The sequence below is a fragment of the Podarcis melisellensis genome, assembly GCF_964234715.1.
Source record: "Podarcis melisellensis genome assembly, chromosome: 15".
In the NCBI taxonomy this organism is placed as follows: Eukaryota; Metazoa; Chordata; class Lepidosauria; order Squamata; family Lacertidae; genus Podarcis; species Podarcis melisellensis.
Window position 1 is genome coordinate 33,851,598 of NC_138532.1, and position 20,987 is coordinate 33,872,584.

General features: G+C 44.9%; 1 protein-coding gene across 1 annotated transcript; it reads left to right on the forward strand.

Annotated features, from left to right (window-relative positions):
- Positions 1-1,146: 1,146 nt before the first annotated feature.
- Positions 1,147-20,323, forward strand: NCF1 (neutrophil cytosolic factor 1). The gene is made up of 11 exons (XM_081890591.1): positions 1,147-1,309; positions 6,420-6,500; positions 8,864-8,939; positions 11,812-11,977; positions 12,887-12,942; positions 14,069-14,191; positions 15,708-15,815; positions 16,122-16,239; positions 16,940-17,047; positions 18,413-18,555; positions 19,622-20,323. The coding sequence occupies exons 1-11, from the start codon at positions 1,238-1,240 to the stop codon at positions 19,738-19,740; spliced, it is 1,170 nt and encodes a 389-aa protein (XP_081746717.1). The 5' UTR covers positions 1,147-1,237; the 3' UTR covers positions 19,741-20,323.
- The last annotated feature ends 664 nt before the right edge of the window (positions 20,324-20,987 follow it).

Genomic DNA, 20,987 nt, shown 5'->3' on the forward strand with positions numbered 1-20,987 from the left:
ATTTTTTAAAAAGAAAGCATGGGTTAGGGTGTTTTTGTTTATATTCAAGGGACATGGATGGCGCTGTGGTCTAAACCATTGAGCCTCTTGGGCTTGCCAATCAGAAGGTCGGTGGTTTGAATCCTCGCGATGGAGTGAGCTCCCGTTGCTCTGTCTCAGCTCCTGCCAACCTAGCAGTTCGAAAGCACTCCAGTGCAAGTAGGTAAATAGGTACCGCTGTGGCAGGAAGGCAAACAGCGTTTCTGTGTGCTCTGGTTTCCGTCACGGTGTTCCATTGTGCCAGAAATGGTTTAGTCACGCTGGCCACATGACCCTGAAAGCTGTCTGTAGACAAATGCCAGCTCCCTCGGCCTGAAAGTCAGATTAGCGCCGCAACCCCATAGTTGCCTTTGACTGGACTTAACTGTCCAGGGGTCCTTTACCCTTTACCTTTACAGTATCTATTCTCTCATATATATATATATATATATATATATATATATATATATATATATATATATATCACTACACATTTTTGTGTTTTTTCTTTGCATTACTTTCTTTCTTTATAATTGTAAACTTTTCAATAGAATATTAATATCAAAAGAAGAAGAAAAGAAATAATAATAATAACGATAATGATAATAATGGCACTTGGGCAGCAGATGAAGCAGGCCGACAGGTAACCTGGCTGCCATTCCCCCCACCATGGTGGTGAGATGCCTTTATATTCCAGTCTTGCACGTATACTTGAAAATTACCACATGCACCTGTTATGCAAATGTAAACTTTCTTTTTTCCCTTGTTTCCGGTGATCCACTTCCTCTTTCTTTGCCCCCATCCCGCAATTCTGTCCTTGCAGCAATCCTGTGAGTCAGATTAGGCAGAGCAATATCAACTTGGCAGCCCAGGGAGCCTCAGGAACCCGGATCATTCCTTGCCAGCGAACTTTGATGCTGCCTCTAGCACATGTCTTCAGGAGCCAGGAGCCCACAGCACAGACATAACACATGCCAGGCAGCTTCTAGTGTCGTGTTTGCCGTGCTCTGGAGACACACACCAGGTGCAGAAAACAGAAACCAAGCACACACACACACCCAAAAAAAAAAATCCACAATGTGCAATGTGGGGAAATGAGACTTCTCCTTTTTAACGAGGATAAAAGCTGCAGCCCACTAGCCGAGTCGTTTGACAGCGAGGGGGCACTATCTCAGCCACAGCCAACAAGCATCAGGACTGCAGGGATTTAGCAGCGACCATGGGAGATACCTATATCCGACATATTGAACTGCTGGGCTACGAGAAGAGGTTTTTCCCAAGCCAGCACTATGTAAGTCTATTTGTTGTTGTTACCTTATTATTAACTTACCTTTCCTCCTCAAAGTGGCGCCTACGGTTCTCTTCCTCCTCGTTTTCTCCTCACAACAACCCTGTGAGGTAGGTTAGGCTGAGGGTGAGTGACTGACCCGTGGCCACACAGGGAGCTTCATGGCATTGTGTGTGGGGTGGTGGTATTGTTTTGCTGTTTCTGTTTTAACTAATTGTTTAGGGAAGTTTTTAATGACTGGTGTTTTAATGTACTTTTAATCTTTTGTTGGAAGCCGCCCAGAGTGGCTGGGGAAACCCAGCCAAATGGGTAGGGTATAAATTATTATTATTATTATTATTATTATTATTATTATTATTATTATTATTATTAGTGCTTTTGTCATATATATTTTTGTGAACCGCCCTGAGATCTTTTGATGAAGGGCACTACAGCGGTACCTCTGGTTAAGAACTTAATTCGTTCTGGAGGTCCATTCTTAACCTGAAACTGTTCTTAACCTGAGGTACCACTTTAGCTAATGGGGTCTCCCGCCGCCGCCGCCACACAATTTCTGTTCTCATCCTGAGGTAATGTTCTTAACCCAAGGTACTATTTCTGGGTTAGCGGAGTCTGTAATCTGAAGTGTCTGTAACCTGAAGCATCTGTAACCCGAGGTACCACTGTATGGTAATAATAATAATAATAATAATAATAATAATAATAATAATAATAATAATGGCTGAGTGGGGATTTGAACCCTGGTCTCTCTCAACTCTTCCTAGTCAGGCACACTAACCACTGCACCACACTGCAGATGTGACACAGATGGATGAACGATTGTTGGGAAGTACCTCATTCAGCCCACCTGGGGCTCCCGAGCAAAGGGGAAGGGAAAATATGCCTGTGAGAGACGTCCTTTTAGCTAAAGAGCTTTTCTGTTCATCTCATTTTTGCTCCTCATGATGTGGAAGATGCATCTTTTGAGTTCTGCTTTTGGCCCTTGCGATGTATAGTTTTAGGAACCACCCTATTCTTAGGACAGTAGTTTGTTTTCAGTGCTCTGTTTTCAATTGTTGTGACCCACCCTATGGCCTTAGGCTGAAGTCCAGGTAAAATAATAATAATGATGATGATGATGATGATGATGATGAAAAGTTGCAGTGCTGCCCACCCCAAAAACCGCCCAGGCAAGGCAGAGGCAAACAAGCATCGCTCAGCTGGGATTTGTGTATTTTGTTTATTAACTTAAACAATCTATATACTTCTTAACTACAGTAGTTCTCTAAAGGTAAAGGGACCCCTGACCATTAGGTCCAGTTGTGACTGACTCTGGGGTTGCGGCGCTCATCTCGCTCTACTGGCCGAGGGAGCCAGCGTACAGCTTCCAGGTCATGTGGCCAGCATGACTAAGCCGCTTCTGGCAAACCAGAGCAGCGCACGGAAACACCGTTTACCTTCCCGCCGGAGCGGTACCTATTTATCTACTTGCACTTTGATGCAGTTTACAAATATCCAATAATAATAAAAAAGGCATCAGTTAAAACTATAAAGTCAATCCTCAATTCATTGGATGTCCACAAGTCTCCAGTGTTATGTTGTTTCTGCCCACTTTCTCCATGCTGTTCGTCGTTTTATATACCTCTCCTGCTGGCCCTTTCTTTAATCTGAAAAGGCAGAGAGTGGAGGAGGGTCATCTGGCTGGGAGATCCTGCTTAGATCTAGAGATAGCTTCAACTTTCATTTCATCCTTAGTCTGTCAAATCTGCACTTTGTACACCAGAATCCTTGGAAGTTTGCCCTTCTCTGAGGCTCCTAACACCCATCTACCAACTGAAGAACTGGTACAAAAGATGTGTACATTAGTGCAAACTGTGTGCAAAGCCATGTGGAAATTAATGTACCAAAACGCATTCTATTAGGTGTAGTGTTAGCAAACTCCTTGCAAAAAAGTGTACTCTAGGCAACAAAAATGAGCGTATTATGCTCACACACATTTTTGTGTAGATGTTTTTTTTAAAAAATTGCAATATTATGCAGAAATGGCAGGAACCAAGCTTAAGGTTGGAAGAATGAGAAACTGAGAGGATCTGAAATTGACGGGCGTGTCTATGGCTGGTTAGGATATCACTTCCTGACCTTCCCACTTTTGCTTGCTATCAATTCTGGACCCTGCTTTCATTTGTTCCCCTTTGCCGGTTAACAGCAAACCCTGAGCCACCCACTCAAGCCTTGGCAGGGATTTTCTGGGACTTCCTTCTTTTTATAACACTATTTCACCATGATGATCTGCAGGAAGAGGATAGATAAGTCATTCTGGGCCGCCCAGGGAACTGAGGCAAAGAGAAGCATGATGGGATGGCTTTTAAGGGCTTGGTGATCAACACTGCTGCAGATTCATAGGAGTGGGGTTTTCCGCAACCAAGAAGAGAGAGAGAGTGTGTTATGTGCTGAGTTGAATAGGATCCAAAAGGCAGCAGTCTGATTGGTCCTAGAACAATAGGATTCGGAATGCAGCAGTCTGATTGGTCCACAGGAGCCACCCAATCCAGCTCCAGGTGGAAGTGAATCCGTAACCTGATTGGCCTACAGGTGAATCTCGGAATTAGCCAATCACATGGGGCCCATTGTGTAAACAATGTATATAAAGCAGACATTCTGAGGGAACTTCTATTCCTCCTCACCACTATGAGCTGAATAAAGAGCATGAAATCCACTCTCGACTCCAAGTATATTTCAGAGAGCAAGGTCATTGGCCCTCTTTTCCACTTAGGTTAAATGTGATCAGCCTCTGCTTGGAAGGAAATGCAGTGGTACCTTGGTTCTCGAACTTAATCCGTTCCGGGAGTCCGTTCAACTCCTGAAACCATTTGAAAACTAAAGCTCGGCTTCCGATTGGCTGCAGGAGCTTCCTGCACTCAAGCGGAAGCCATGCCGGATGTTCAGCTTCCAGAAAAAACGTCCGCAAACGGAACACTCACTTCTAGGTTTGCGGCGTTCGGGAGCCAATTTGTTTGGTAACTAAGCCGTTCAAGAACCAAGGTACGACTGTGGTTTAATTTGCAATCTCACTGTTCTGAAGTCACAAATGCATGCAAGGAAATCCTCTCTGCTGTTGTCATACGTTTCCGAGCACAATTCAAAGTGTTGGTGCTGACCTTTAAAGCCCTAAACGGCCTCGGTCCAGTATATCTGAAGGAGTGTCTCCACTCCCATCGTTCTGCCCAAACACTGAGGTCCAGTGCTGAGGGCCTCCTGGCGGTTCCCTCGCTGTGAGAAGTCAAGTTACAGGGAACCAGGCAGAGGGCCTTCTCGGTAGTGGCACCCACCCTGTGGAACGCCCTCCCACCAGATTCAAAGAGAACAACAACAACCCGACTTTTAGACGACATCTGAAGGCAGCCCTGTTTAGGGAAGCTTTTAATGTTTGAGGGATTACTGTATTTCAATATTGTGTTGGAAGCCGCCCAGAGTGGCTGGGGAAACACAGCGAGATGGGTGGGGTATAAATATTATATTATTATTATTATTATTATTATTATTATTATTATTATTATTATACTTTCCCCTCTCCTGCCTGAGAGTTAGGTAAGAGGCACTGGGCCTTGCATAGCTTAGGGATGGATGAGGAAACCAGTTGGACTCCCATCATTCCTGGCCATGCTGACTGGGGCTGATGGGAACCTGACACCTCAAAAGCCCCAGTTTCTATGTCCCCAGGATATGGAAAGGCCACATTAAATGTGCGAGTGGTAGCAAGTTTTCAGGTGCCTCAGGTGTCAATCTCATGCCAAATTTGACCTCTTGGGAAAAGGCAGGCCAGAGCCCAGGTGATCCACACTGAAAAGATAGCGCTGGTGTTTGCTTGCTGTGTTTTTAAAAACCTGCATTTTCTTCAGCCTGTAAGGGAAAAAAAGATGGAAGGTGCACGGGGCACTCCCAGATGACGTGTTTACTGAGCACGCACCTGGATTTGTTTGCATGGAGATTAGATGACGTTGCACTTTCCCATCACTTTGTTCATTGCAAATGTAATCTTTTGAGGAAGCAGGCTTGTTGCACAACAGCTCAACTTTAATTGTGCAATTGGAGTTAGCCAGCACTTGATTGAAAGTCCCGCAGACCGCAACAGTCTGGAAGTGCCCCAGGGGTGAAGCAACAGCCAGCAGGCTTATGATTCGAATGCAATATCATGTGGCTTCCCTGTAGAAAGGGGGGGTGGGGTGGAACCATGTGAACAAAGGCAGGAAATTCCACCCCATGTGCATTGCTTGGGAATACCCTCCCTTAGAGGAGGCTGCGAGGGAACAGCCACCATTCTAAAGCACAGCAAATGCTTTGCGCATCCAAAATCCCAGGTTCATTCCCTGGGATTTCCAGTCCATGGGCAGCATGGCAAGAGGAGATAATGGATAGCTCAGTTGGTAGAACGCGAGGCTCTTAATATCTGGGTCATGAGTTCGAGCCCCACACTGGGTAACTGATCTGTTGAAAACGCAACTTGAAAAAAAGACAATACACGTATTTTTGTAAATTAAGAAATCTTTCATATTGTGAGTTGTTGTTTTTTTAAAAAGATTCCTGCATTTCAGGGGGTTGGACTAGATGACCCCTGAGGTCCCTTCCAACTCTACAATTTAGTGATTCTATGACTGTTTGATTCTTCTGTGCCTGCTGCCCCCCAACACAAGATTGTAACACACCCATAAGTCAACCCTGCTTTTTACGACATGAAAAAAAACCAGAAACACCAGTCGTACAATGAAAAACCACAAGTCCGTTTCCAGATTTGGATATCACTCCATTTATGGATTGTTTTCAGGATGTCTACATTAGTTGCTTATTCTAGAAGTGAGAATACTGGCGTTGTTTAGTGCTTAAAGCTTCAGTTTCTGATGAGTGTTTCTGCAGGACCAGAAGCGCTCTAGGATTCCAGCGTCAAAGCAGATAACACCTATTTTTAATGCATTTTATTTTTGAATATAATGTGTGTAACATTCGTCATTAATGGAGTCTCCCTGCACATCTAAATTCTGCGCCCTCTGAACAGCCTGGGATGAAGAATAGGGTCGGCTGGGGGAGGCCATTTGAAAGCTTTCACTGATTCTGAACAATGGTCTGTTCTCCTTGTCAGGTCTACATGTTTCTGGTGAAGTGGCAAGATCTCACCGAGAAAGTTGTGTATCGGAAGTTCACCGAGATTTACGAATTCCATGTAAGTAAACTGTTGCGTCTCTGGCACCTGAAGAGTGTCCGTCTAATCTCGATGTCTTTCTGTGCTAAGATGGTGCATTCATTACATTGCCAAAGAAGACTGAAAGGAGGACTTGCATAAAATGTGCATGGGTTAATCTATATGGACACCTGCAGATTTAGAAATAATTGCTGTTATTTCAGATAGGCCTCCTTCTCACCTTTGAGGAGTTAAATCATAGCAATCATTCCTGAATCTGCATCTATACATATAATATAATGCCATGCAAACCTGTGGCCTCCTTTTTTTTCTTTTTAGGGCAACTTTCTGTGGTTACTCCTCTTTCTTAGGAAATACAAGAACTGAAGAAATGAACCTATTCTCATAGTAGACCAGTATAAATTAAGCAGCACATAAGCGGCACACAAAACACTACCAAACCATTCTACGTTCTAAATCTTACATTAATAATCCAAAAATTGAGAGAGCTATGTACAAGATCTACTACAGAAGACACAAACAGAAAACTCATTCAAATTGTGTCCAAAAGGAAGATTCAGTCTTTAAAGTTCCTTTAGCCAGGCTCCTGTAGTTATCAACAAAGGTAAGTTTGATCAAACGAAGTGTTGGCGATGTTGTGCTCAAGGGTTAGATATCAATGAGGACAAACGCCGGCACCCTCTCTAACTCTGTGTATGCCTGCCAACCTAGCAGTTCAAAAGCACGTCAAAGTGCAAGTAGATAAATAGGTACCACTCCGGTGGGAAGGTAAACGGCGTTTCCGTGCGCTGCTCTGGTTCGCCAGAAGCGGCTTAGTCATGCTGGCCACATGACCCGGAAGCTGGTTCCCTCGGCCAGTAAAGCGAGATGAGCACCACAACCCTAGAGTCGTCCACGACTGGACCTAATGGTCTGCGGTCCCTTTACCTTTACTTTATGCCACCCTAGGGCAAATTTCTGTGGTTGCTCCTCTTTCTTAGGAAGATAGGATGTCATTTTGAGTAGTTCTCTGAGCAGCCCATTGGGACTGTGGGGTGGAAGGTAGTGGGGATCAAGGGTAAGAGGAACCAGAGCCATCAAAAAATACGCACTCACAAGCATTGTGGGCAAACCTTACAAATCTCACTAAAGCTGGAAGGAAGGGCAGCCGAGTAGGTGGTCAACCAAAGAGGGTGATTCCTGCATTGTTCTCTTTTTAATGCAGCTGTTTGGAATTTCTGAGCTGCCTGGTTTAAATATTATTTCATGCGATAGTCATATGATGAGAATTCAACATTTCAAGTCTTTCCCTTTTTTTGCAAGCCGCAAAGGGGAAGTCTGTTGCTGCCTTTGCCGTCAACCTTGTGCCTTGCTCTTTTGTTTTCTTGTTTTGGGAAGGCTGAGGTGGAAACCCAGGGGAGGGGCAGCTGCTGGGTCACTCTGGGGCACTCAGACTTTGCAATTCCAGATATCCCTCCATTCAGCCCCCATGAGACCAATGGAGGCTGACCCACTGCGACAAATGGGGCACTGCCTCACCAAACTCAGTCTGCTCCTAGCCAGCCTCTACCTGCCAGACTTCTTACTTACAGCCAATCAGGGGGTGGCTTTGCCTGTCATCTGCTCTGGCGCCACCTACTGCCAGCCTCCTGCCTTCCACCCTACCAGTTACTGCTTCACAGGACAGTCCCTGCTTCTTGTTGCTGGTTCCTGTCACATGGCTGTCCCACTGCCTGGTCATGTCCGGCTCTTTGGCCACAGATTTAAGGCAGTGCGACACAATGTAAAACAGTCATGGCTTCTCCCAAATATTTCTGGGAGCTATAGTTTGTTGAGGGTGCTGAGAGTTGCGGGGAGACCCCTGTTCCCCTCACGGAGCTGCAGAGTGGTTTAACAATCAACCTCTCTTCTCAGGAGACTTTGGGAATTGTAGTTCTGTGTGGAAAATTTTGGGGGGAGCCTCCTAACAACTCTCAGCACCCTTAACAAACTGCAGCTCCCGAAATTATTTGGTGGGGGGAACTGTTTGAAGTGATATCACAGCACTTTAAATGTATGGTGTCAATGCAGCCGTTGTTGAATGGGGATTTGCTTTTTAAAAAGTAAATTGCGGACACACACCCCTCCCCACAATCTGCATCAGGATCCTGAAGAAAAGGATGAAAGATTAAGGGACTCCTCTCTCCCCGCCCTGCATCAGGGTCCCAATCCAGACTTCTGCTCCCCTGTCTGCAATTTGCTTTTTAAAAGCAGGGGAAGCGATTGCTAATTGCCAAAGTAATGGGAATGGAAGCCCCTTATTAAATTACTGACTGGAAGTGACTAAACGCACCCGATGATTTGTTTTCCATCTATACTTTCATCTAGAATGCTAAGGCTGCTCTTGCTTTCTCTCCTTTCTCCAGAAAACTTTAAAGGAGATGTTTCCTATTGAATCTGGGGACATTAGTATTGAGAACAGGATCATTCCTCACTTGCCTGGTAAGTAAGCCAGTACAACTGCCAGTTCTAGTTTCTTGGCATTGCCCTGAGTCTGGAGATATATATATATATATTTAAAGTTTTTTTTATATATATAATAATATTTTATTAAGTTTTAGGAATAGCAACAAGCAGAAAAAAGAAAAAACACATACACAAAAATATAAAATTACAAAATACAAAAAATACAAACATTTAACTTATAGAAAAAGAAAAAAAAGCAGAAAACAAAACACACTAAAAAGAAAAAAACAAAAATCCCTCTTTTTAATTTCTCATCTTTGATTCACTTATTTTCCTGACTTCCTCACATCTCCCTTTTTTGTATCCCTTTTGAAAATTAATTCAGCAAATTAATATCCAATTAATTTATCTATTATCAATCCAATCTTATTTTTAACCTTGTTGCTAGAACCCCTTCAGTTCATTTCAATGTAATCAACATTCAAAAATTTTACAATGTTTCTGTAAATAAATTTTAAATTTCCTCCAATCTTCTTCCACCAACTCTTCTCCCTGGTCTCGGAGTCTGGAGATATAAAGCCAGCCCTGATTTACAATCAACACTATATTTTAAATTATCATCGTGGTGAACGTGTCTGAAATTTTAAACTGCTGGCCTAAATTACTTTTTAAACCGTATGTTTAAATCACATTTCCCACCTCCCAAAGAATCATGGGAACTGTAGTTTGTTTGCCACCGAGCTACAATCTCCAGTACCTTTAAGAAACTCAGTTTCTCAGGATTCTTTGCAGGTGTGTGTTTATGTAGGATCCTTCTTCCCAGCTATTCAGGGCTTTCCTTTGGTGGAGCGTGAAAGCAGTCTTCACATGCTCAAAAGAACACCTCCCCCCTCATCATATTACCAAATTTTTCCGTGTATAACACGCCCCCCCTTGTATAAGACGACCCCTAATTTTTTGGACTGCAAAAAAATTGGGGGGAAATTGCCCAGAGTTGTTGAGCTTCTTTTGATGGGGAGGGGGGAGTCACCGCTGCCAATCGCTCTACAACCTGCCCACCAATGCAAATTGCTCACATCGCCGTGGCCAACAATCGTCTGCATGCTCGCTGCCAAAAGCCCACCTGCACACTCAATGCAACCACAGCCGATTGCATGCACACCTTGCCGCTGCCGTAAACACCACACCCAATTGCCACAGCCAATCGTCACCAGGCCTTGCTGCAGCAACCAATCACACGCACAATCACCTCTGCCAATCTCCTGCTGGCTGCCACCACCAATCGCCTGTCACCCCTCTGATATCCGTCTAGGAAAAGACCTGCAATTTTAGCCTATTAATTCTAAGGAAAAATTGTTGTCTATTCCACAGAAAAATGTGGTAGATGATTTCACAAGATTTAAGGCTGAGCCCCAGTACAGTGGTACCTCAGGTTAAGTACTTAATTCGTTCCAGAGGTCCATTCTTAACCTGAAACTGTTCTTAACCTGAAGCACCACTTTAGCCTATGGAGCCTCCTGCTGCCGCTGCACCGCTGGAGCACAATTTCTGTTCTCATCCTGAAGCAAAGTTCTTAACCTGAGGTACTATTTCTGGGTTAGCGGAGTCTGTAACCTGAAGTGTATGTAACCTGAAGCATATGTAACCCGAGGTACCACTGTACTTCAACATTTCACTGGTAGCACCCAAATGTTCTCTGGTTTCCAGTAAGCTCTGGGAAATGGGCAGACTGAATGTTCCTTTTGGAAATGAGGCAATATAGAGATTGTAGTGTCTTTAGTATACATGGTTTCCTGACACATATATACAACCTGAGCTCATGATGGAGGGGCTCACAGCATCAACACCCCAAGAGGGTCTCATTTCTCCCAAAGACTTGAATTCAAACAGAAATCAACCACTGGGCTCTGACCTTCTCTCCAACTTGCTACTTTTTCTAGCCTGCAACCTTTCCCCCCTTCTAGGTCACATCACAGCCAACTCTCAGCTCTGCCTTTGTCTTCTAACTAACTCTGAATTGAGGGCATGGTCCCACCCATTTGCTGTCTGACCCAGATTCCTATTTACTTTCTTAATGGCCTATTCCTTTGTTCTCCTAATGGCCCATCTCCCAGGCGATCCCCTGAACACACGAAGCTTGGGTATAGGGATTAGCAGTTTAACCCCCCAAGCCTTGATTATATTCTAACGCCTACTGGACCCAGGAATTTAGTGGTGCTTGGCACTCACAAAGTCATAACAGTGTCATTGCTCAAACGCTCACTTCCTACGTAGTAACAAGGAACACATTTAGATCTTTGGTTTGTCCAAATCAGGTGTCTTGCAAATGCAGTGGGTTTTGGGCACTGAAATAACTGTTCCGTTGCAGTTGATTGACTAAGCAGCCACATGTGGTTAAAAAAAAAATTGTTCCTGTTCCCTTTTGGATCCTGTTTACATAATGATGAGAAACGGCCAAGTCTTGAACCAAGTCACAAACTGAGACACAAGCGTACAATGTCTGTTTCAGTTTCTTTCAATTTCTCATTTTCCCAACCACATCTGTGTATTATTATTTTTTTATTTTGAGGTTGGCATTTGAATGTGAATTTCTCCCAAAATACACATTTTTCTATGCAAATTTGCCCAGAATATACTCCTTCTTTGTCAAGAATTTATCCCCGAAGTAACACATTTTTGTATGTTATTCTCACCAATCTTATGCATGTTTGTGAATCTTACTGAGCGGGAGAACTGCACTGGAAAATTTGGAGAGGTGCAGCTTTAGAAAGGTAGTTTTGCCTGCTAGGTAGTGTCACCTGAAATGCAAACTGAATTGACTGGAATAGGCATTGACTGGACGGGATGGGGTAGTCCTCTGGCATGATGAAATGCAAACTCCTTTGTTCCTTCCTACCCATCTATCTAGCGCCAAGGTGGTTTGACAGCCAGCGAATCACCCAAAATCGGCAAGACACGCTCTCCGAGTACACCATGGCCCTCATCAACCTGCCTCGCAAGATCTCCCGGTGTGGACATGTCTTGAACTTCTTCAAAGTCAGACCGGATGACCTGAACCCACCTATAGCAAGCCAGTGAGTATTGTCAGGACGCTGGGAGACACCTATTGGGCTAAGACTGGAGGGAAGGGTCCATAGGGAAGAAGGGACCCATGTCCATCTCGAACCTGGTGTCAGCACCTGATACTTTGGGGCAGCTGTAAGAAGTCCAGTGTCACCCTCCCCTAGGGCTCATTGCCACTTCCCCTCTCACTGCCGCTTCTGGTAAATGACTCTGAAAAGTGCCATTTACAGTATCTCAGTACAGCCCCTTCCCAGTGGCAGCTGCTCCCCAGCCGTGGTTCTTAAACTTGGGTCCCTAGCTGTTGTTGAACTACAACTCCCATCATCCGTAACTAGCAGGAACGGTGATCAGGGATGATAGGGGTTGTAGTCCAACGACACTTATTAGAGAAACACTGCTTGGGCCTGGTAGGGCAGATCATGGGGAGCTGACCAGTAGGGGGCGCCAGAGCTGATGACAGGCAGAGCCGTCTTCTTCTAGTTTTCCCCCCCATCTGCCTCCTCTCTGCTGAGTTCTACAAGGGCGACCCTGAGACTAAGGAGGGGGAAGTGGACAGACAGGGCTACTCCTTGGCCTGCTTGTGAGATATAAGGAAAGCAAGTTGGCTAGAGGCAGGCTGAGGTTGGTGGTCCAGCCTCCATAGACATCTAACTTGACACTGCATGGCAAGACAAGAATGCATGGTTGTGGCTCGCTCCACAAAAAAAGAGTCAGTGCTGTTCATGTTTATATTCCATGTTTCAAACACCCAAAGTACGTTACCTTTGTAATCCTTGCAACAGTCCTGCAAATCAGGCCAGTGTGATTATCCAACATGCTGTGAGTTCATGACTTGCTTGAGGCCACCAGTTTGAGTCTGTGGCTGAGATGGAAGACTTGACAATTCCAACAGTGTTTGCCTTTGATTCTTTTCCCCTTAGCGTCAAGAAACCAGAAACCTTTTTGATACCAAAAGACTCCAAGAAGATTGCAGCAGGTAATTAAAAAGCAGAAGTGGTGATATCCTTCCCACTTGTCTTCAGTGGCTGTATGTTACTGCCAGGATCACAGTCTGCCTTGCCCTCAGCAGCACTAAGGTCCTGTGTGCACCTTCTCCAGAAACATCTGGCTGGGTAGTTTGTTAAGGGCGTTAGGAATCAGAGTTCTGTGAAGCACAAACTGCAGTGCTCAGGATTATCTGGGAGTAGCCATGTGCTTTCATAGGATCCTAGAGTTGGAAGGGGCCCCCAAGGATCATCAAGTCCAACCCCCTGCAATGCAGGAATCTCAACAAAAGCATCCCAGACAGATGACCACCCAACTTCTGCTTAAAAACCTCCAAGGGAGGAGAGTCCACCACCTTCCAAGGGAGTCCTTTCCACTGTCAAACATCTCTTACAGCCAGAAAGTTCTTCCTGATCTTTAGTTGGAATCTCCTTTCTTGTAACTTGAAGTCATGGGTTCAAGTCCTACCATACTTTAAATTTATAGTGTCCTTCGCTGCCTCCTCTGCTTCCTGGATTCATAAGTTGCCACAAGGACTAAAAACACGGTGCTCTCTCTTAACTAAAAGCGGCACTGGGAACTCTATGAAAGCAGTTCTCAAGTCTATTTCTCAGATTTCACCTTCCGCCCCAAACTCTGTGCCCTCTTTATCCCAGAACCAAGTGTGTGGGGAGAATTAGCTCACCGTTATTCAGTGGGGAGGGAGATCCTCTGCATGGCACAAAACATACTGTATTAAGTTTGCACGTGGCGCTGGTCCCTCGCACTCCAGACAGGTCTGAGGGGCTCGGCTCCAGCAAATCCTGGCTCAGATGGGGCCCTTGAGAGTTCCTCTAATCACAGCCGCTTCTCCTCCTGAGAGCCAGTGTGGTGTAGTGGTTAAAAGCAGTGGACTCGTAATCTGGGGAACCAGGTTCACATCTCCGCTTCTCCACATGCAGCTGCTGGGTGACCTTGGGCTAGTCACACTTCTCTGAAGTCTCTCAGCCTCACTCACCTCACAGAGTATTTGTTGTGGGGGAGGAAGGGAAAGGAGAATGTTAGCCGCTTTGAGAATCCTTAGGGTAGTGATAAAGCGGGATATCAAATCCAAACTCTTCTTCTTCCTCCTCCAATAGATATCACAGGACCCATCATCCTACAGACGTATCGGGCAATTGGCGACTATGAGAAGAACTCCAGCACTGAGATGGGGGTCAAGATGGGGGACCTGGTGGACGTCGTGGAGAAAAGCGAAAGCGGTAAGGAGAGAGAGATGGTGTTTATCTCTTGGGAGAGGGGCTGGTTTTACAGCGGTGGCAGAGAAAGTAGGGAACGTCCTATTCCATAGTCATAATTTTGCTATTTATACCCCCACCCATCTAACCGGGTTGCCCCAGCCACTCTGGGCGTCTTCCAACATATATAAAAGCCTAATAAAACATTCCCCATATAGAACTGCCTTCTGATGACTCGGGAGTCACATAACTCCAAACCCTGCAACATTTCTGTGATGACAATGAGATGTCCTAAGGAAAAGCGAGACATTCCAGGATCAAAACAGAAACTGGGGTGACTTCTGTAAATCCAGGAAAATAGGGACACTTGGAGGGTCTGTACTTTGGCCGCAGCAGGAGGTCTGCCCCCTAAGTGGAGGCTACCAATGTTGCATCTCTGGGGCCATGGCGTCCCTTGAGGTCTTCTCCTAGTGCCTTCATGGAGAGCCTCTGATTCCCTTACTGGCTCCTTGGTCATGAGATGGTGGCAGTGGTTTCCCTTTCCTCCCTCAAAACGTGCATAGAGTTGAAAGAGGAAGTTCGAAGAGCGGTGCGTTTCCCCACTTCCTCTTCTGGCTCTATGTGCTTTCCAAGGCTCGTATGATTTCTATCGCCTCTTGACTTTGGCCCAGGTCCTTTGGAAAAGCTAAGTGTGCCCACTTTCTTTCTCTCCGTCTTTGATGGGGCAGATGAGCAGATGAGAGAAGTGGTCTGTTGGCAGGCCAAGAACAGATAAAACAAAGTCCTTCTTAAAGGTAAAGGGTAAAGGGACCCCTGACCATTAGGTCCAGTCGTGACCGACTCTGGGGTTGCGGCGCTCATCTCGCTTTATTGGCCGAGGGAGCCGGCGTACAGCTTCCGGGTGTGTGGCCAGCATGACTAAGCCACTTCTGGCAAACCAGAGCAGCACACGGAAACGCCGTTTACCTTCCCGCTGGAGCGGTACCTAGTTATCTACTTGCACTTTGACGTGCTTTTGAACTGCTAGGTTGGCAGGAGCAGGGACCGAGCAACAGGAGCTCACCCTGTCATGGGGATTCGAACCACCGACCTTCTGATCGGCAAGTCCTAGGCTTTGTGGTTTAACCCACAGCGCCATCCGCGTCCCTTGCCAAAGTCCTTCTTAGCATACAGTTAATCTGTGGAATATTATCAGACAGGAGGCAGCAATGTCCATCAATGGCAATGCTTCTGAATACCAGTTGCTGGAAACTGCAGGAGAGAACAGTGTGCTCTTGTGTTAAGATCCTGCTTCCAGGTTTCCAGAAGTTGCTGGACTAGATGGCCCATTGGTCTGATCCAGCAGGCTCTTTTGAAGACCTGAAGAGGTGGCACCCACACTGCTTCCTCAAAAAATCAAAATAAGCCCATGGGTCTAAAGAGGTTGATGACTCATGCAGGCATTAAGCATAACCAGCTGCACTTCTGATGTGTAAACCTTGGGGACAGGTAACTTGGTCCAGGAGGACACCGATTTATTTATCTATTTGTCTCGCTCTAGGTTGGTGGTTCTGTCAGCAGACGAACAAACGGGGTTGGGTCCCTGCTGCCTACCTCGAACCTATGGATGGTCCAGATGAGTCTGAAGAACAGGATCCCAACTATGCAGGTAAAACAAACCCTCTCTGTTGGGTCTGTGGATGCCCAGGTCCCGATTAACCCTGAAGTTTAATGGCAGCATTTGAAAGATAGCTATCTTTCAGCCTTTGTTTTCCTATCTGTAAAATGGGAACATTAGCGATCCGTACCACACATGGCTATCACGAAGGGGATTGCAATTCAGATCGGAAAGCACGTTGTGTGTGCTTAACTGTGCAAACTGAAGGATGACTATCAATGAGATGATTATTGGGTCTTTTGTTGCCGTGCAAACTCCTGAATCCTTCTTGATGGCCCTCTGCTCCTTTGTTTTAAGGGGAACTCCATGTTGTCCGGAAAGGCTACACAGCTGCCCAGGAAGACGAGATCACTCTGAAGGAAGGGGAAACCATAGAAGTTATCCATAAACTGCTTGATGGATGGTGGGTTGTCAGGTGAGGAACCAAAGAAGGGCTGGTGGAAATAAACATCACCTAGTCTGTGGCAATTGGAGGTATCCTGCCTTTGAATGTGGTGGCTCCATTTCTGTCTACTGTGGCTAATGGACATGGACTGTTCTGCCCTAAGGACTTGTTTGGACCTTTCATAAATCCCTTCCGCTAACCTGGGGCCCTCCAGATGTTTGGGGACTACAACTCCCATCAGCTGCATGGTGGGGCTGATGGAATCATGGCTGCACTGGTGAGGGTTGATGGGAGTTGTGGTCTAAAGGACCTGGAGGGCACCTGGGTGAAGGAGGAAGGAGTCTGTCTAATACAGCTTACTGTGTCTCTTATTGGCCATCATTCAAAGTGTACATTTACTGGGTGGAGGGCAAAACAGGATCACACCTCTTGCTCCCATGTCAGGGTGTCCGATGTGATATTTGAAAGGGGAGCACACGTGTTTTTGTGTGCTGTTTTGCCCACATAGGCTCCAACCAGGAAAACCTCTTTCAAATATTGTGCTGAATCTGTGGATGTCAAAAAAGTGTGTTTATCAAAAGTGGGGGCAGCATTGCTCATGGTGTGGGAGATTGGGGTTACGTCCTCCTTCACCCTCCTGGGATTAAGGCTCTCTGTCCGCTTGCCAACCACAGCGCTCCTTCCTCTTTTTTTTCTTGTGGGTAAATTGATGTTGTTTCTGAAATCTCAGGAAGGATGAAACTACAGGCTATTACCCGTCGATGTATCTGCAGAAATCTGGGGAGCTGAATAACCCAGAGAATAATCAGCTGAGGAACAAAGGAGCCCCACCTCGAAGGTAGTGTGTGTGTGTGTGTGTTGGTGGAAGAAGATGCTTTCAGTAATTTTTGGCATGGGAACAATAATTAAAAGGACCGGTACAAGACATTTTTCTGCATGAGTCAAATCAGACAATTGCAAACACTTCCCATTCCACATACAGAGGCTGATTGCATCACCTTAAGCAAATTTATTACATGATCCACTGGCTTTGACACCTTAAAAATATACTTTGACAATTTCCTATACATGAACAAGTGTTGTTTTTTTTCATTATTATTCTGGGGGCACTCAAGGGTGCATAATACCAGCTCCTTTTTTTTCTAGAAGAAAAGCACTGATATGAACAGTTAGGTTAAAAAAAAAAACATTAAGGAAGAAGTTAAAATAATCATAAAGCTTTTGACACAGTCGAATGAAACCTAATTTAAACTAAAGCAAAACTGAGAACACTCTTAAATTTCTCAGATGTGACTGTACTAGCTCATTCTGCCCGGTGCTTCCTTGCAGCTGCAGCGCTGTCCCATATGGTACATGTGGGTAAACATCTTCTTAGAGTGAACAGATGATTTCTTGATAAGAGTAGGTGGTTAAACCAGACAAAGAACTTCTCATAAATCTTCCCCTTGTGGCATCCTATAAAGGATGTTTCACAGCAGATTACATTCTCTAGCCAAACAAACAAACAAACAAACAAACAAACAAACAAACTCTGTGTCTGACTTCCTACATGTTGGAAAGCATAATTCTTGTATAAGGGAAACACTGTCAGTTCTTCTAGATAGCTAGACCTTTGAAGAACCTTTCTGAAAAAGACAATATGTCGAGAATCCAGCTCGACATCAGTAAGAAGATCAGTAAGAAATCAGTCTCACACCAAGATAACTTGAAGAAAAGCTTTGGCTTCAGCCGCAATGTTTATTGTGTGCAGTAAAAAATGAATCATCCTCTCTCCTCCAGCACTGCGCTTGCTCTGCCTGGTACTACAAGGTACCAAATCAAAGGAATGTGACCTTGCTTTTGCCCACAGACAAAGGGGAGTGTTATGCTACGTGAGCCAATCATTAGTCTAGCATGAGGTGTTCACGTGCTCATCATGCTCTTAGCAATATCTCGTGCTGTAAAATCACTCTGCAATAATAAGAACGCTGCTCATGCTCTTATGTACAAGCAATCATTTCCCCACAACAATACATTGGGGAAATTTAGTTTTAGTATCTTCTCTAGCTTGAGCTTCATATAACCTGTCCCTTAGTGTCTCTGTGTGTGTGTAAGGTCTAAACAAGGCCAGAACAATTACTTTGGTAATAGAATTTCAGAGTGTCATTGCAATTTCCCATATGACATGAGGGAAGACATGCTCTTTCTCCTTCTGACTTGGCAGATCCACCATCCGAAATGTCAAGAGCATCCACAATCAAGGCCGCAAGCAGATCAGCCAGGAGACGTATCGGCGGAACAGCGTGAAATACTTAGTGAGCCGGAGGAAGATGAAGAACAACCTCATCTACAAAGGCAGCACTATCAGTAAGTACTCGGTGGGGCCTCCACAGTACTTCATTTGGTTTCGTTTGAAAGCAGCTTTTCCAAAGGCACCCTGTGGCGAGGAGGTAGCGAGTTGCTGTGGCCACTGTGAGAACAGGTTACTGAAGCAGATGGGCCTTTGGCTTGATCCGGAAGGTTCTTCTCATGCTCGTATGTTGCAAAGTAGGGTCCTTCTCACCCACCTCAACCTCTGAGACAGGAATTTACAGGTGGATTATTTATTTATTTGTGGGGTTTTTTAAAAAAATAAAAAGGTGCCGTATTGAAAACAACAGCACAAGGCCTCTCTCCACAATCTTACAACCTAATGGGGACAATACGAAAGGAAAAGGGGATGAGCAGGGGAGAGGATGATGGGCAAATTCTGGTACCGACTCAAAATTATTGCAATGACCCATCTGAGGGAGTAAGTTCTGGAAAGGGTGGACCACTGAGTCCCAGCTGTGTCCCCTCTCCATATCAGAATGTGCCAAAGCAACTACGTTCCAGTTTACACTTGATCTTCACAAAGCAAACTAGTTCAGTTCACCGTTCAAGTTTTTATCCAAATGAGCCTTGGCAAAATAAATAAATAAATAAATAAACAAAAACAAAAACCATTGCTAACTGCTATGCTGAAGTATAAAATATGTTTAACAAGACCAAGAAAACATTAAAACACACAACAATTATGCTCTTTAAAGCTTAAAGGCCCAAGGAGTCTAAAGCAAGTGTGAGGAATTTTGGGCCACGCTTGCTAGGGCTTCTGGGAATTGTAGTTCAGAGACATTTGGAGAGCCACAGGTTCCACATCCCTAGTCTAAAAAGTAAAAAAAACCAAAATCTTAAGAGAGTGGACTTGAAGATGAACAAGGATTCGTTCTGAGTTCACCCCAAAACAGACATAATTCACATTCATTTCACCCTGAAATGGTAAGAACTGCTTTCAGTTACAGTTCAGAGATTTTCGAACCGATCCCGTGAGCTTTGTTAAATCGAACCAATTCATTCCAAGCACCTCTTGAGATGAAATGAAAGAAATTTATTGTGTGCTTCTTTCATTTTATAGCGGAGAAAGACGAGACAGAGAATAACCAGTCCAAGGCTCAACCCGCCATCCCTCCAAGACCCAGTAAAGACTTGATTGTGGCCCGCTGCTCAGAGACCACAAAAAGCAAAATCAAGTGAGGAAGGAGCTTATTTCTGCCCATGGCAACATCTCTGAGGGACTCACTGGCCAGACTGGACTCCTGTGAAGTTCTGCTTTCCAGAACTCTGCGCCTGAATTTTTAGCAATGCGTATGCCCGTGTTTGTTGTAAAATTGTCGTCAATGCAGGGTGTGATGCTGGTGGACTCTGTTCATTCTTCAGGATGTGCTTTTCCTTCTTCCCCCCAAAATTAAATCTTATGGACTAGTGACTTGTTTGCTTCCAGCATGTTTAAATGCCTACACAGAGCAATTGAGGCATGAAGGCCTGTGGATGCCTTGAGTGTTGGCTGGTCAGTGGGGTAACGGATACTCCTAACAAATAAATAATGCTGGCCGTTAGCTTTTGCTAGCTACTAGACTAGAAGTATTCCATCAATCAATTTTGTGATAGCAGGAGAAGGAAGGAAAAATGATATTAATGCTTGTCACCCATTATCTGACATATATTACAGGCTCTTTTGTAAATTGTGTTTTTGGTTAATATGCCCAAGTACTGTATATCTATATATGTATATGTTTAAGTACACAAATGTTTGATAAATAAATAAGTGCATGTGAAATCTGCGTTTCCCGTCATCTTGCACAGGCAGTTCTGGATAGGAAACTCTTGCAACAGAAAGGAAATCCTTGGCATATAACTTTCTGTTTTGCAGTCTCCGTTTCTTTGCAAAACCTTTTGCCTAAGCCTGGAGAGAGAGGAAGGAAGGAATTCACAATCCTCTACTGTCAGAGGGAAGATTGCAAATTATTAACAAGAAGTGGGATGTGCAACAAAATGTTGCAGGGGTGTTCTTAGCAGTCCTCCTGCTCAGGAAGTTCTTCAGGACACAAAACATGGAACTGACTGCCTGGCTTTTCTTTCCAATTGGGGCCAGGTCCACACCATACATTTAAAACACGGTGATACCACTTTAGAAACAGTCATGGCTTATCCCAAAGCATCCTGGGAACTATACAGTGGTACCTCTGGTTATGTACTTAATTTGTTCTGGAGGTCTGTTCTTAACCTGAAACTGTTCTCAACCTGAAGCACCACTTTAGCTAATGGGGCCTCCCACTGCTGCCACGCCACAGCCATGCGATTTCTGTTCTCATCCTGAAGCAAAGTTCTTAACCCGAGGTACTATTTCTGGGTTAGCGGAGTCTGTAACCTGAAGCGTATGTAACCTGAAGTGTATGTAACCCGAGGTACCACTGTAGTTTGTTACGGTGCTGAGAGCTGTT

Excerpts from the sequence above, each read along its gene's own strand:
- NCF1 (XM_081890591.1), top strand. The coding sequence starts at position 1,238 with ATGGGAGATACCTATATCCGACATATTGAACTGCTGGGCTACGAGAAG. Across the intron at positions 12,943-14,068 it reads CTCCAAGAAGATTGCAGCAG|ATATCACAGGACCCATCATC; the intron begins GTAATTAAAAAG and ends CTCCTCCAATAG. Across the intron at positions 15,816-16,121 it reads ACAGGATCCCAACTATGCAG|GGGAACTCCATGTTGTCCGG; the intron begins GTAAAACAAACC and ends CTTTGTTTTAAG.